This window comes from Ips typographus, linkage group LG1, assembly GCF_016097725.1.
Source record: "Ips typographus isolate SLU linkage group LG1, UJ_Ityp_2.0, whole genome shotgun sequence".
Lineage (NCBI taxonomy): Eukaryota > Metazoa > Arthropoda > Insecta > Coleoptera > Curculionidae > Ips > Ips typographus.
In genome coordinates, this window is record NC_138422.1 from 18,755,246 (window position 1) to 18,768,568 (window position 13,323).

Genomic DNA, 13,323 nt, shown 5'->3' on the forward strand with positions numbered 1-13,323 from the left:
GTATCTCTATTGCTTCCGTCTTTTTCCACTCGCACAAAGGCAAATTGGTTCCAGTACAGAATTATTTTGCATACAGACCCGCACCTGTATGCAAAATAATGCCTCTCTTGTTGTTCCCAATGTTTGTACACTCTTCTGTGTATGACTTTTAAAAACACCCTTAAAAAATTGCTCATCAGACTAATGGTCCTGTATTTGCTACATTTCTTTGCATCAGATTTTTTGGGAAGCGTAATAAATTCTGATACCATTTCCATACCATAAAAACTTCGTATCCGCTATCCTAGGTGCTCTTGACTTTGTAGGTAATAAACTTTGAAGTTCCTACTTTCAGGGCCTTTTCCTACTTTCATTTGCGTGATGGCAGTTTAAACTTCTTCGATGGTCCGTCCGGTTGTGAAAGTCTGCAGTTGCGGGGGTGTCTGGTCTGTTATCTCCTAAAAGTTGTTTAATCTTTTTTCCATGTAAGTATACGAGTTTGTTTGTTCATAATTGATTTCCCCGTGTAGTCTTCTAGCAGACCCGGAGCTCGATGGTTGTATATAGATACCAGCGGTTCCTTAACTTTCCGATGAAGATAAATTATAAGATTAATCGACTTACCTGTAAGGATGATTAATATTAATTTTTCGAGCTTGTCCGTAGATATAATTACACATGTAGTTTCCGTGAATCATGTTCTCGGCACGACGTTTAGAGTAAAAAAAAAAAAATTGTTTACTTTCCCCTTATCGCTGGTCGTTGTCCCGATCCTGGTATTCATTCCGTTGGAGTAAGAAATCGCTTTTGTGGGCATGAGTACCACCTCTACAGTGGAGGGTGGGTTTGTAATTATATCTACGGACAAGCTCGAAAAATTAATATTAATCATCCTTACAGGTAAGTCGATTAATCTTATAATTTTTCTTCGCTTGTCCTTGATATAATTACACATGTAGATGTTTAGAGTAGAAAAGCGATTTCAAGCGGCGAAAATGTATTTAACATTAATATTAATTTAATAAACAAAGTATAATACAAATTGATGAACAAAGTATAACCAAATTACACAAAGAAATATGGTAGCCGCTACAAAATAATTGCTTATTTAACAATAACGTATGGGATAATTCTCCCTTCAACACAATAATGTTAACTACAGAATTAGTAATAGTAACTTAACTCTTAAAAAGTAACTCAAAATAAGTTTAAACAAATTTTACTTTCCAGTGTTTAACACTACCTTAGCAAACTCTTCTCTGGGCTTAATCAAGGGTCTATTATAAAATTTAAAAAACGTATTTGAGGACGGAGTCCAACCAGCCGTGTGGCGTATTATTTCGAAGTTTACGCCCTTTCTAGAGGCCGCTGAAGTTGATGCGTGGCGAGTACTATGACCGGAAAAAATTCCAGTGTCAATTCCACCTAACTTGAGTACTGATTTAAGCCAGCGACTTATAGTCTGTGAAGTTGCTGGGTGAAACGGTTTCCTATGAGTTAAAATTAACTGTTCATTGTTCTCACGGAATTTCGACGTTCTTTCAAGATAACTTTCAATAGTGCTCGCCACGCATAACTCGGGTGTTTCTTTGAAGAAAGGAAAAATTAGAAGGGGTTGAAGTTTATTTGGAGCTGATGTTTTGATTCTTTCTGATATTTGTACTTCTATTTTCTGATCGTGCTTTAATATGTCTTTAATTTTTATTTTTGACAAAGTTTGCACCCTGCTTGCAGTCGAAATTGCCATTAAGAAAACTAGTTTATAGGTTAGGTGCTCCAAATTTAAAGAATTTAATGGATACCATGTTTTTAAGAGTGAAAGTACAGAGTCTGGATCCCATATAAAGGGATATCTCGGTTGTGGAGGTATAGTATTTCCTACACCTTTTAAAAATCTGTTGATGCATTTTCGATCTTGTTCATTCGGCGAGAGTATTAGATTTAACGCCGATCTGTACGAATTAATGACAGAATAAGACTTACCAGTGTCTACAATGTGTGTTAGGAATTCTAAATAATTTGTTAGGTTGTAAGTCAATGGATCACCAAATTGCTTCTGTTTGCAAAACAACCAGTATTTTTTAAAACAGTTGGTGTATTGCTTGAGTGTGCCTTCTGATAAGGAATTAATTACGATTGGTATCGCTGCTGCTGGAATCCCTCTGTTTTGATAAGCGATCCTGATAATTTCCCTGCCACTAGGGAAAGCTTCTTGGCCAGAGGATGACTGTTTCTGAAGGGAGATATGAGTAGATTAGGACTAGGATCAAAAAGTATCGGTTCCTTAATTAATAGTTTTTTAAAAATTGGGAACCAGGGTTGCCCGGGCCAATTCGGAACTACCAGTATGCCTACTGCTTTTTCTTGAATAATTTTTTCTAAGGCCCGTGCAACGCACGAAAAAGGAGGAAACGCGTAAAAGTAATATTTCTTCCAAGTCGTTGTAAATGCATCTACTAAAAAAGAATTTGGATCCGGGAACCAAGAAATATATTTTTTACATTTATTATTAATTCTAGAAGCAAACAAATCTATTTCCGGTTTCCCAAAATTTTTTATGATTTTTGTGAAAGCATAATAGTTTAATTGATACTCTGTGTCAATTGACAATGATCTTGACTCTTTGTCGGCTTTTATGTTGTCTGATGACGTAATGTAACTAGCAAAGACTGATAGGTTTTTGTTTTCGCACCATTCCCAAATAAGCTTCGTGGCATAATTCAAGTGCTTAAATTTCACACTCCCTCCTCGATTTATACAGGAGATAGCTGTTTGGTTATCAATTCTTAATAAAATTCGAATATCATGTTTATTTTTGGTCAGTGACTTAAGTGCGTAAAGTGCTGCTTTTATTTCTAAAAAATTGATGTGCATTCGAGACTCCTTTTTATCCCAAAACCCATGAAACATTCTTTTCTCACAAGAAGCACCCCAGCCAGAGGGCGACGCGTCTGAGAAAATTTCTAATGCAAATTGTTGTGGCTTTATATCTTGTCCTTTCCCAATGTTTTTTTTCCCACCAGGATAATTCGATTTTCAGTAAGCTGGGAATTTCGATTTTTCTATTGTAATTTTTATAGTCGTTCGAAATAACTGAATGTTTTAGTATTTCAAAAACTTTTAAGTGAGTGAACCCATATTTTGTTGCAGGGCATGATGCTACTAACCTCCCTATTAACTGTGCAAATACCCTAACAGTACAATGTGTTTTTCTCTTAAATTCCTCAATTTGACGTCTTAGAATTTGGGTCTTTTCTTGCGGTAAGGAAATCTTCATGCTAATTGAATTAAAAGAAAATCCGAGAAAGGTAATGCTCTGTTGAGGGTCTAATATACTTTTGTTCACATTTATAATGAATCCTAATTTTTCTAACAGATCTGTAGTAGTTTTTATGTTATTTTTACATTGATCTTTGGTATCAGCAATAAGTAACATGTCGTCCAGGTAAGCTACTAACAGAATATTCAGTTTTCTAAGAACTGCGGATACTTGTTTAATTATTTTAGTGAAAATAAATGGCGCTATGCTTAGGCCAAATGGGAGTGAGTTAAACTCATACAATACGTTCCTAAACTTGAATCTTAAGTATTTTCTATAATTTTTATGTATTGAAAGTAGAAAATAAGCATCTTTGAGGTCAATTTTAGCTAAATATGTATTGGGAGTCATAAGTTTCAGAACTGTTCTATGGTCTTCCAATTTAAAATGTGGCGCTTCTATGTGCGTATTGAGATTTTTAAGATTTAAAATAAACCTATTTTCTCCATTAGGTTTCTTTCTTAAAAAATATGACGATAGAAATTGACCTTTTATTGGGACACATTTTGAAATAGCCCCAATTTCTATTAGATTATTAATAGAATTAAAGTAATCTTTATACTGACATCTTTCGATGCTAATTTTGGGTTCCCGCAGTTGTTTCGGTTTCGAATTAAATTGAAGGGCTATTCCCTGAACCCAGGCCAAAATTCTGCTATCTTGTGTAACATTTTTCCACGCAAGTGAAAATTGACTTAAGCGCCCCGCGTATTTAGTTACCTTATTTAAACAGAGTATTTCCTGCGATAGTAATTCTGTTCCTTGTGATCGTTCCATTTCTTCCTTCTCATTGGCGACTTCTCTTCTTTCTGTTCCTTGAATCTTCCCTTGTATTGAGGGCGCTGGAAGTTTAAAGGCTGCCGGTTCTTCTGTTGACTTCCAGATGCTGCAGTTGTCATAAGAACAGTTTTCTTCTTCAGCTGAGTGCTTGATTTTTTTAAGATTTGATCGTTTTTGAAAACTTCGTGAAAGTCTTTCCCGAACAGATGCTCGTCCATCTTAACATTTTTGGCCACTTTAGCACAATCTGGATGTAAATGCGGCAAAATTTTGAACTTTCTGTGAAGAGAAAGAGCGTTGTGTACATTAGCTATTATTTGACAGGCCTCGCCGAGGATTATTGTGTCATTAGCTAGTTCAACGGCAGACAAGTTCTTGTTAATCACGGTGGCAATGGCCGAAAGCCCGTGGGCTAGTTGCATTTGCAAAGTTGTAATAAATTTATCATGCTTAATAGCTCCATCTGGGAGGCATGGTAGTATTTCTTGGTTTGTTTTTGGTGGGATTAATTGCACACAATTTTCGGGAATTTTGAATTTGTCCGTGATTTCGGTTCTTTGTGCACTGGTTAGCCCAGATTGCAGCACTGCATTCCATCGTAATGCTATTTCGTTGTGTATTGCGGCACCAATTTGTGCCTTCTCAATAGGTTTACTACCAAAATAGTCGAAATTTATTTCTGCTTGTTCCCCTGATGGAGCCACGGTCTGTATTTCCTCATTACTAGGTTCTTCGTCCGAGGAGTAATCTATGTATAAAAGGAAAAAAGTCCTTTTAACTTATTAGTAAGTACTTGTATTTTATGACTTTAATTGTAACACAATTTGTTAATGTTGCGCAGTAACGAGTGTTACTAGTTTTGGCTAACGCATGTTGCCTGAGATTAATTGAGATCGCATGATCTCATCTCATTTAAAATTTAGTGTATGTAGAAGAATAGCAAGTGCTACCTTTCTATTTGGCGAGCGCGTGCTGCCTAGAGTGTTGTAGAAATCGCATGATTTCACTCTTATTTCAACATTGTTACTTACTGGAAGTTTCACTGGATGAGGAATGAGACGAAGAAGAATCACTTGAAACCAGTGAGCTCAGCTTATTCTGAATCTTCTTAAGCTTCTTATTGAGTTTTTTCACTTCACTTTTCTTTTCCACACTACTAATTTTGCGTTTCGGCATTTCGATAACAATATTCCACTACGCGATTTTATTTTCGACGCGTACCTTGAACACGACAAAACGGAATGAATACCAGGATCGGGACAACGACCAGCGATAAGGGGAAAGTAAACAATTTTTTTTTTTTTACTCTAAACGTCGTGCCGAGAACATGATTCACGGAAACTACATGTGTAATTATATCAAGGACAAGCGAAGAAAAATAACGATAACATAAAACTATCGTATTTTTGTAGGAAAGTTTCAATCTCTTGACATTTTTTGGTAAACCAGGTTTCTTCAACTTTACAAATTTTGCTTCTATTTTTTTTTGTAATTTCCTGTATTTGGTTGACTGTTTTTTTGTACTCGTCTTTCCTCTATCATCTGAGGGATCTCGTCTGTCATCCACGATTTCCTTTTAGTGTTTTTTGCTTTTAGATATTTTACTGATTGCACCAATAGGTCATTACCAAATACATTTTTATATTGTAGCTTTTCTTTGAATATTAATATAATGATCCTTCTACATTAATCGCAGTATTGATGATTTTACTATAGCTTATAGAGTTGTAGCTGTTTGTAAATCGAAGTTTAATAGTCTAAGTCATAATAGGTCTATTTAAGATATAAAATTTTATTGTACTATATCTTCTTGATTTTAACAACAATAGATCGTAGTAGTGGCGTCCCAAATATGTGAATATTTAATGATTATTTGGCGGAGTTAGGGACAAATAAGTTCTACCAGTTCTTGGCCAGGCCAGGCCAAGAACTGGTAGAACTTATTTGTCCCTAACTCCGCCAAATAATCATTAAATTTTAACAACAATGTTAATTAATATGCCGTTAAACTGTAGATTAGATCATTATTATCACTATAAAAATGAATAAAATAAATGCATCTCCAATTTGGCCAATCCTGTATATGTTACTTATTCAATGGACTGGAAATAATAGATTCAAACTAGTATTAAGATTCTCTTCACTTGTGTCCAGGTAAAAGCTCCAGAATTTACCAGTACTCCCGCTGGTTAAATTTCAAAAGTAATATATTTGGGATTTCCTTGGGGTAAAAAGAATTTGCCTCCCTTTGCGGCATTACTTGAATAACCCTTAAATATCTGAAATTCTTTTCGTCCCCATGCTCGAGCATACTTTTCTGCTTAACAAATTCTAAACGTACCTTACTACATTTGCGGCTGGCAACGAGAAAAGCTCAATATCCGGGTCGTCGGGTCATTGTTATACGCTTAAAATTAGGTAATATTTTATGCAAAATATGACTATCTGAAAGGCGATCATTAAATTGCGCAATTTTGCACAATAACAAAGTGAAAATAAATTTAAACTTAATAAAAAGAAAATTAATGATCTATAAATAACAGGTACGCCGTTCTTCACTCTCTTGATAAAGTCACATTTTCCTCTTTAAGTCTGCTTTGTTATTTATGGCCCAGGGGGTGCCTCCATTTTTATAGTGAATAGACCGTTATATTATCTCGTTACGAGGTTTTTTCTGAGCGTGAAAGATACTTTGTAACGTTATTATCCCCTGAACCTTATTAATATAGTTACCATTACGCTGACTAATTAGAAAATATTGCTAAAAAGTTTGTGCCTGAATACCGTTCGGTGATTAATAAACAACTGTTTTGCGGGTTTTTGTAACTTACTTTACACAGAAAACATTTTTACGGTTAAAGGCTTGAAGGATGAAGATTACGCCCGCCTTTTTTTGGTTGGTCGTTGATGTAGTGAATCTTTCTTTCGACCCTCGGTAATTACAACAATGTGTACACAAATGATCTTTCAAACGCATCCAATGATCCGTAATTAGAGTTACCCAAATCTAGGAACAGCCCCCATTAATGCCGCATCATTCGGTAAACACCGATCTGATTCGTTAAAAATGGTGAGGTTTTGTTTTTTGTTTATCAATCCCAAACTACGACTATACTGGAATGAAGGTTTTGTTCTTTGGTTATCAAGTCCTATAGCCTCTCTGATGAGCTGTAATACGGCGAAACGGGGTCAGAGGATTGGGATTGATAAACAAAAAAGAAAACCTCACCATTTTTAACCAATCAGATCGGTGTTTACCGAATGATGCGGCATTAATGGGGCTGTTCCTAGATTCGGAAAGGCCATCTGTACTTTATAACTCATAGAGTTATAAACAGATGTCACCAGATGTTGCACAACAACTATCATTTCTGGCATTCAGTTGACTATACTGGAATGAAGATTTTGTACTTTGGTTATCATAGCCTCTCTGATGAGCCGTAATACGGCAAAACCGGCTCTGAGTGCATAAGCAATCAGGAGAAATCAGAAGCTTTTGCTAATTTCGTGGCTACTGTTCATAAACTCAAACCAAACAATACACAAAGACACGAAGAAAAAGAAATGTCTCAAAACATTTTTCAAGTAAACAATTTCCTATTCCTCTAACAGTCTACAGTTCATTGGTTACTTCTCTTGGTGAGGTATGTAAATACCTGCCTAACAACAAAGCTCCCGGGACAGACGACATTCCTAACGATATTTTAAAAAATCTGCCCCGGAAAACTGTTGTCCACCTCGTTAATATAATCAACGCAATTTTTCTTTTACAACATTTTCGAAAGCAATGGAAGGTGGCCTTTAATTACCATGATTCCCAAACTAGAAAAAAACCCAACTAACCCAGAATCTTATCGGCCAATCTCATTGTTAAACTCTCTCGGAAAGCTCACTGAAATAGTATATTACATACTCAGGTGGAAAGTGTTTGATTTCTGTCGAGAGATTAGAGTGGAAAGTACTCACTTTCCACCCGGGTGAATGTCAATATGCGTTTTGTCATATCTGGGCTTACTTTTTATAGTGAAGAGACTGTGCAACAGCTCGCAGCCCAGGTGATGAGGAGTAACATCTGCGTCTTCAGAAATCTCCATGTTAAAAGTACTTTTAGAAACGTTTCAGCTCAAAATATTAAAGACGGAATAGCACAATAATGACGTTTGTCAAGATTGTAAACAAATCACCAGCGGTTTATTATGGTTGAAGTCATAACTACTCGTGCACCTATACTACCTTATTGTTAGAGACTATTAGCAATCAATGTTTCAGCTGAATGATTTATTAAAAGTTTGATGAGATTTTGATAAATGGTTGAAAATAAAATAGTATACAAACCACGGTAGAAAGTTTAATTTCTGTCTCGAGATAAAGTTCACCTCGACTTCGTCTCGGCAAACTATCTTTCGACAGAAATCAAACACTTTCCACCTGAGTATGTAATATACTATTTCAGTGAGCTTTCCGAGAGCGTTTAACAATGAGATTGGCCTATAAGATGCTGGGTTAGTTGGGTTTTTTCCTGGTTTGGGAATCATGGTAATTAAAGACCACCTTCCATTGCTTTGGAAAATGTTGTAAAAGAAAAATTGTGTTGATTATATTAACGAGGTGGACAACAGTTTGGTAATTTTCATCTTTCCACCTGGTTTACACATAAGAAATAACGTTATTACATACCTGGTTGAAAATAAAGATTATTTTAACTAGAATTGAAAAAATTGCAAATAATATGTCAGTTGTTCCAAAAGAGCAATTTGGCTTTCGCAAAGGGGCACAGCACCACTCTACTAACTGCCAGGGTACTTTCTGACGTTTTTTCCGCTTTTAACAAACACATGTGTACAGCTGCTCTGTTTTTAGACTTGGAAAGGGCATTTGATTACAATTTACAAGACACTAATTTACAAACTTGGAACAATTTTTAACTTTCCCCTTCATATAGTGTCACTAATTTCTTTCTATCTAACAAACAGAACATTTCAGGTTCGTTTAGAAACCGCTACCTCCTCTTTAAAAGAACTGGTGTGGTGTGGGATGGCCGGTGTGCCTCAAGATACACTTTACAGCTTTACACTGAATTAATTGTCTTCACACAAAGAAAAGTCAGCGAGAGGATTTTTCAATCCAATAATTATTAGCAACATACCAATAAATCAATCGCCTAGGGTTAAATAACTTGGCATAATACTTGACCAGAGACTTTTCTTTAATAAACATATAGACCATGTACTGAAGATTGATCAAACTCATCTCTAAGCATTCAAAATAAACTACTTCTATATACAACTACAATTCGTCCCATACTAACATATGGTGCTCCAGTATGGAATATAATATCAAACAAGCAGAGAAAGAGACTTCAAGTGTTCCAAAACTTTATTCTTAGAAGTGTTCTGTCAGCTCCACCAGGAACACGAATTGAACACTAACACAGACAAACTCACATTGACATGATAGGCGACTACATTGACAAAATCTCGGAACAATTTTATACGACCAAAATCCTGTCATCAGAGCTTACAGCTCATCTGGCCGACGCTAGTCAAAACAACACTACTGAAATAAAATACGGACCATTGTATAAACGCTTGCCAATATTTCAAAAACCTCTTTTTCTTTCCCGCAATCGTTGTGTCACCGTTTTCTTAAGAACATAATTTTCACTTTTCTATTCTATTAATACTACTACAGCCTACAGCTGCTCCCACCCCAGAGATCCACCGCCGGACCTTAAAACCGGAATGGTGGAAAGGACTGGAGCCCGGAGGGGCCCTGGGGGACACAAGTCAAAATGTGTGTTTCTCTCGAATGGTTTATTTTTCTTAAATCTTGCCCACTTGTTTTTGGGTTCTCATACTTAAAATCGGGTTTTTGGGTCAATTTTTCCCGATTATGTTCCATCCAGCCTCAAAAATAATTTCATCTCGCCTATGCCATTGAGCATTTTTAAACTTAAAAATCACGTATAAGGAATTTAACCAGGAGACGTAGAGACTGACCTCTGTTAAAAGTAAAAATCTTTTGACTGTATAGGTACCATAAAATCGGTAAATGTGAGAAATCACAGTTTTTATTGCGGCTACTTATGTATACGCCTTGCGTGGCGTATTAGTGTAGTTCGCCTACATTAGTGTAGGTATAGAATTTAGTTTATATATGCTTGTATAGGTATATTAGTCTTAAGGTTTAACATTGTACATACTGAAATCTGTAAATAAATGATGATGATGATGATGATGAATACGGCGAAACCGGTCAGAGGATTGGGATATTGATAAACAAAAAACAAAACCTCACCATTTTTTATCCACTTTTTATGTTTCAAACACTAAATTTTCACCATTCTCCAGCAAAACAACACGACTTATAAATTATTGTCATGCCGTGACTTCTAAAGGTATTGGACGAACAATTATTACCCCTACTAATTACAGTTTTGATTCAACACATGACCCAAATTCAGCGTCATGCGATCTCATGCCTTGATTTAATAATCAACTGACGTGACTTTTTTTAATAATCAAGGAGGTGTTTCTTAATTCGCTTTATTGCATTATTTACCGTACATTCAAAAAAGTTTCCATTTTCGTGATTGCTTTTCCGTAGTCGCATTAGGTAACCTTTGTGTCCCTACTGTTATTTACGTTTAGGAAACACGTTTCGATTTTTATTTTCTCATCTAACAGGACAATTTTTAATAAAACTCGCTATATCGGCTCGAGTTTTATACCAGCTCATAAAACACTAAAATTCATTTAAATTTAATTTCGCAAAGTTGAAAAGTTTCTAGCCCCGGCGGTTTTTCTACTATGCCGGAAAACTGGCAAACTTTCTAATGATGACACTAACAAACGAGGTGTAAGCTTGTCGCCTGCAGAAACGGGTAGCAAAAATGTTGCTTTGCCATTCTCATATTTCAAAGAATGCATCCGCGATACATTAGTCAGAGTTCTGTAGAGAATGTCTGGTCCAGGACAGAACTTCACTAGATGGTTTGCTTATGTAACTGGATTGAAACAAATGACTTTCTGCTTTGCCATAAATGGAATATCATTTTTCATCGGAACGGAAATATTCAGCGACTGTCTTGGAGTGGAAAATATGTTTGTCGTAACGGTGGAATGCCACGCTTGGAAATGTATTGTTCTTTGTTTATTAAAGTTACTTTGTGCTACGTTTGCTCGTCGATATTTCATGTAATGCAAAGGGGGAGCAAATGTACACATGGGACCTGATGTTTTACTTAAACACACATAAACCAACTATCCATACTTAAGGCATTATGTTTGTAGAAAAAACAATTATATACAATTGTACAATTTTTATCCAGCGTCCCATCAGTTACAATTGCACGTATTAGTGCGAAATTGAAACATTATACAACTAGCGTAGTAATAAGTGTTATTGCGGAATGACCAATAACAATCCAGAGCAAAATAAAAATCATTCAATGCACGTACACACGTTGTAGAAATATGTCAACTCCATAATAAAAAGTCATTATACATATATGAATCACATTTATAATTTAACCAATACCTAAATCAGTCATATTTAACTAGTCGGTGAAATAAGGTATTATTAAATTTTAATTAATTTAACTTTACAATTTGATCTTACAAAAAAGTTATCAAAAAATAACACGGTAATTGTATAGAAAAAATGAGTGGGATTAACTCCCATATACTTTTTCGAATATTTAATAATAACGGATACATAGGGTGTTAAAAATAATTGATAACCATGACACACTTTTTTAAAACAGTGGAGTAGTTATTTACCTAATAATTGTGGAAAGTGACACTTTTGCGCTCGCTGTTGCAGTTGTAAATCGGAGGGTTAGTAGATCTCGCCAAAACAAACGTTTTTTGCTTCTAAACTCATAGGCAAATGCGCCTTATTTCCGTACTACAAGTGTCACAAGATAAAATTAAAAATGTTTTATTAAACGTCAAAAATACCCTGATTTATTGAAAAACTTGTATGAACAGTCATACTCTAGATTGAAGTTGGAAAACACAGTTTCGCCAGCATTCCCGATGACAAAAGGCCTTAGAGAGGGCAGGACTAATTAAAATTTATTTGAGCGAAGCAAGGAATGGGAATCAGCTCACAGATGGCGTTACACTCTACACACTCCACTTTGCTGATGACAATGAAACTTATGTCAAGGAAACTTTTCGAAGAACATGAAAACTGGGGTCTCACAGCAAATCTTCAGAAGACTAAATATATGTGCATTGGTGGAGAGGAAGAAAAGCTGATGTTTTGGGTAGGAAGAAATATATTGAATTAACTTCTGGACTGTGTTATAACAAAATTTATTGTTTAACTTTAACAAAGCGTGCAAGGCTTGTGCATCGTAACTTCTCTCTCTCTCTCGATCTCGCCTCACGGTTGGTGTTGCCAAGTTTCACTTCCTAACAGCTGGTATTAAATGCATTGAATTGACGATGAATACATTTATTTGGGAAGAAAAATAACAAAAGCTCTCTAAACGGATTTCTGGCGAAGATCAGCTAGAGTATCGAGTTTAGACAGAATAAGGGGGGGAATTAGTAAGGGTAGAAATAGTAATTAAGATACCAAGGGCATATACAGTGCGTTTTTTTTAACACGCAACATAGGATTTTACGTGTTAAATTTTTAAGCCCATGTTAGACCATGTTATTTTCGAACTAAAGGTCTAAAACTTGACGGGTGTATCTTTAGTACCCTGAAGCTTAAGTAAGTTTACCAATTCGGTCTAAAAAGTGAATAAAAACTCAAAAAATCATCGTTTTTCGAAAAGATTTTATCTTTCCATACTGCCTGTATGTATGGTAGGTGCTTGTTGTATTTGATACGTGCAGGGCAGGTATCAGGTAAAATTTGGTGTAGAAAGTAAAACAGGGTGGTCAAAATGCGAATATTAACTTTATATCAAGAATTAAGTACAGAAGTATTTTTTAAAATAAATTGTTCAAAGTGACCTCCGTTTGAAACCAAACAGTATCCCAAACGATCGTTAAATGCCCATTTGACGTTATAAATAAATATGTCAGTCTACCTGCTACCTGCCCTGCCAGTATCAAAAACAACAAGTACCTACCATGCATACAGGGAGCATGGAAATATAAAATCTTTTCGAAAAAAGATGATTTTTCGTTAGTTTTTAAACACTTTTTAGACCGAATTGGTAAACTTACTTAACCTTCAGGGTACTAAACACACACCTGACAAGTTTTACACTTGTAGTTCCAAAA

General features: G+C 35.6%; 2 protein-coding genes across 5 annotated transcripts in view; one reads left to right on the top strand and one right to left on the bottom strand.

Moving 5' to 3' along the window:
* LOC145740131 (acid sphingomyelinase-like phosphodiesterase 3b) overlaps positions 1–13,323 on the top strand; it is a 363,835-nt gene that overhangs the window by 254,095 nt on the left and 96,417 nt on the right. The window lies entirely within an intron of this gene.
* LOC145740134 (uncharacterized) lies at positions 582–5,453 on the bottom strand. Of its 3 annotated transcripts, none has more exons than XM_081995508.1 (3): positions 5,110–5,453; positions 4,019–4,826; positions 582–807 (listed from the first exon to the last, which is right to left on the bottom strand). In XM_081995508.1, the coding sequence occupies exons 1-2, from the start codon at positions 5,252–5,254 to the stop codon at positions 4,024–4,026; spliced, it is 948 nt and encodes a 315-aa protein (XP_081851634.1). In that variant the 5' UTR covers positions 5,255–5,453; the 3' UTR covers positions 582–807; positions 4,019–4,023. The 3 variants fall into 3 exon arrangements, with proteins under 3 accessions (XP_081851634.1, XP_081851633.1, XP_081851632.1); XM_081995507.1 differs by lacking the exon at positions 582–807 and adding an exon at positions 1,211–2,212; XM_081995506.1 differs by lacking the exon at positions 582–807 and having other exon boundaries at positions 1,211–4,826.

Excerpts from the sequence above, each read along its gene's own strand:
- LOC145740134 (XM_081995508.1), bottom strand. The coding sequence starts at position 5,254 with ATGCCGAAACGCAAAATTAGTAGTGTGGAAAAGAAAAGTGAAGTGAAA. Across the intron at positions 4,827-5,109 it reads CTCATCCAGTGAAACTTCCA|ATTACTCCTCGGACGAAGAA; the intron begins GTAAGTAACAAT and ends TTTTATACATAG.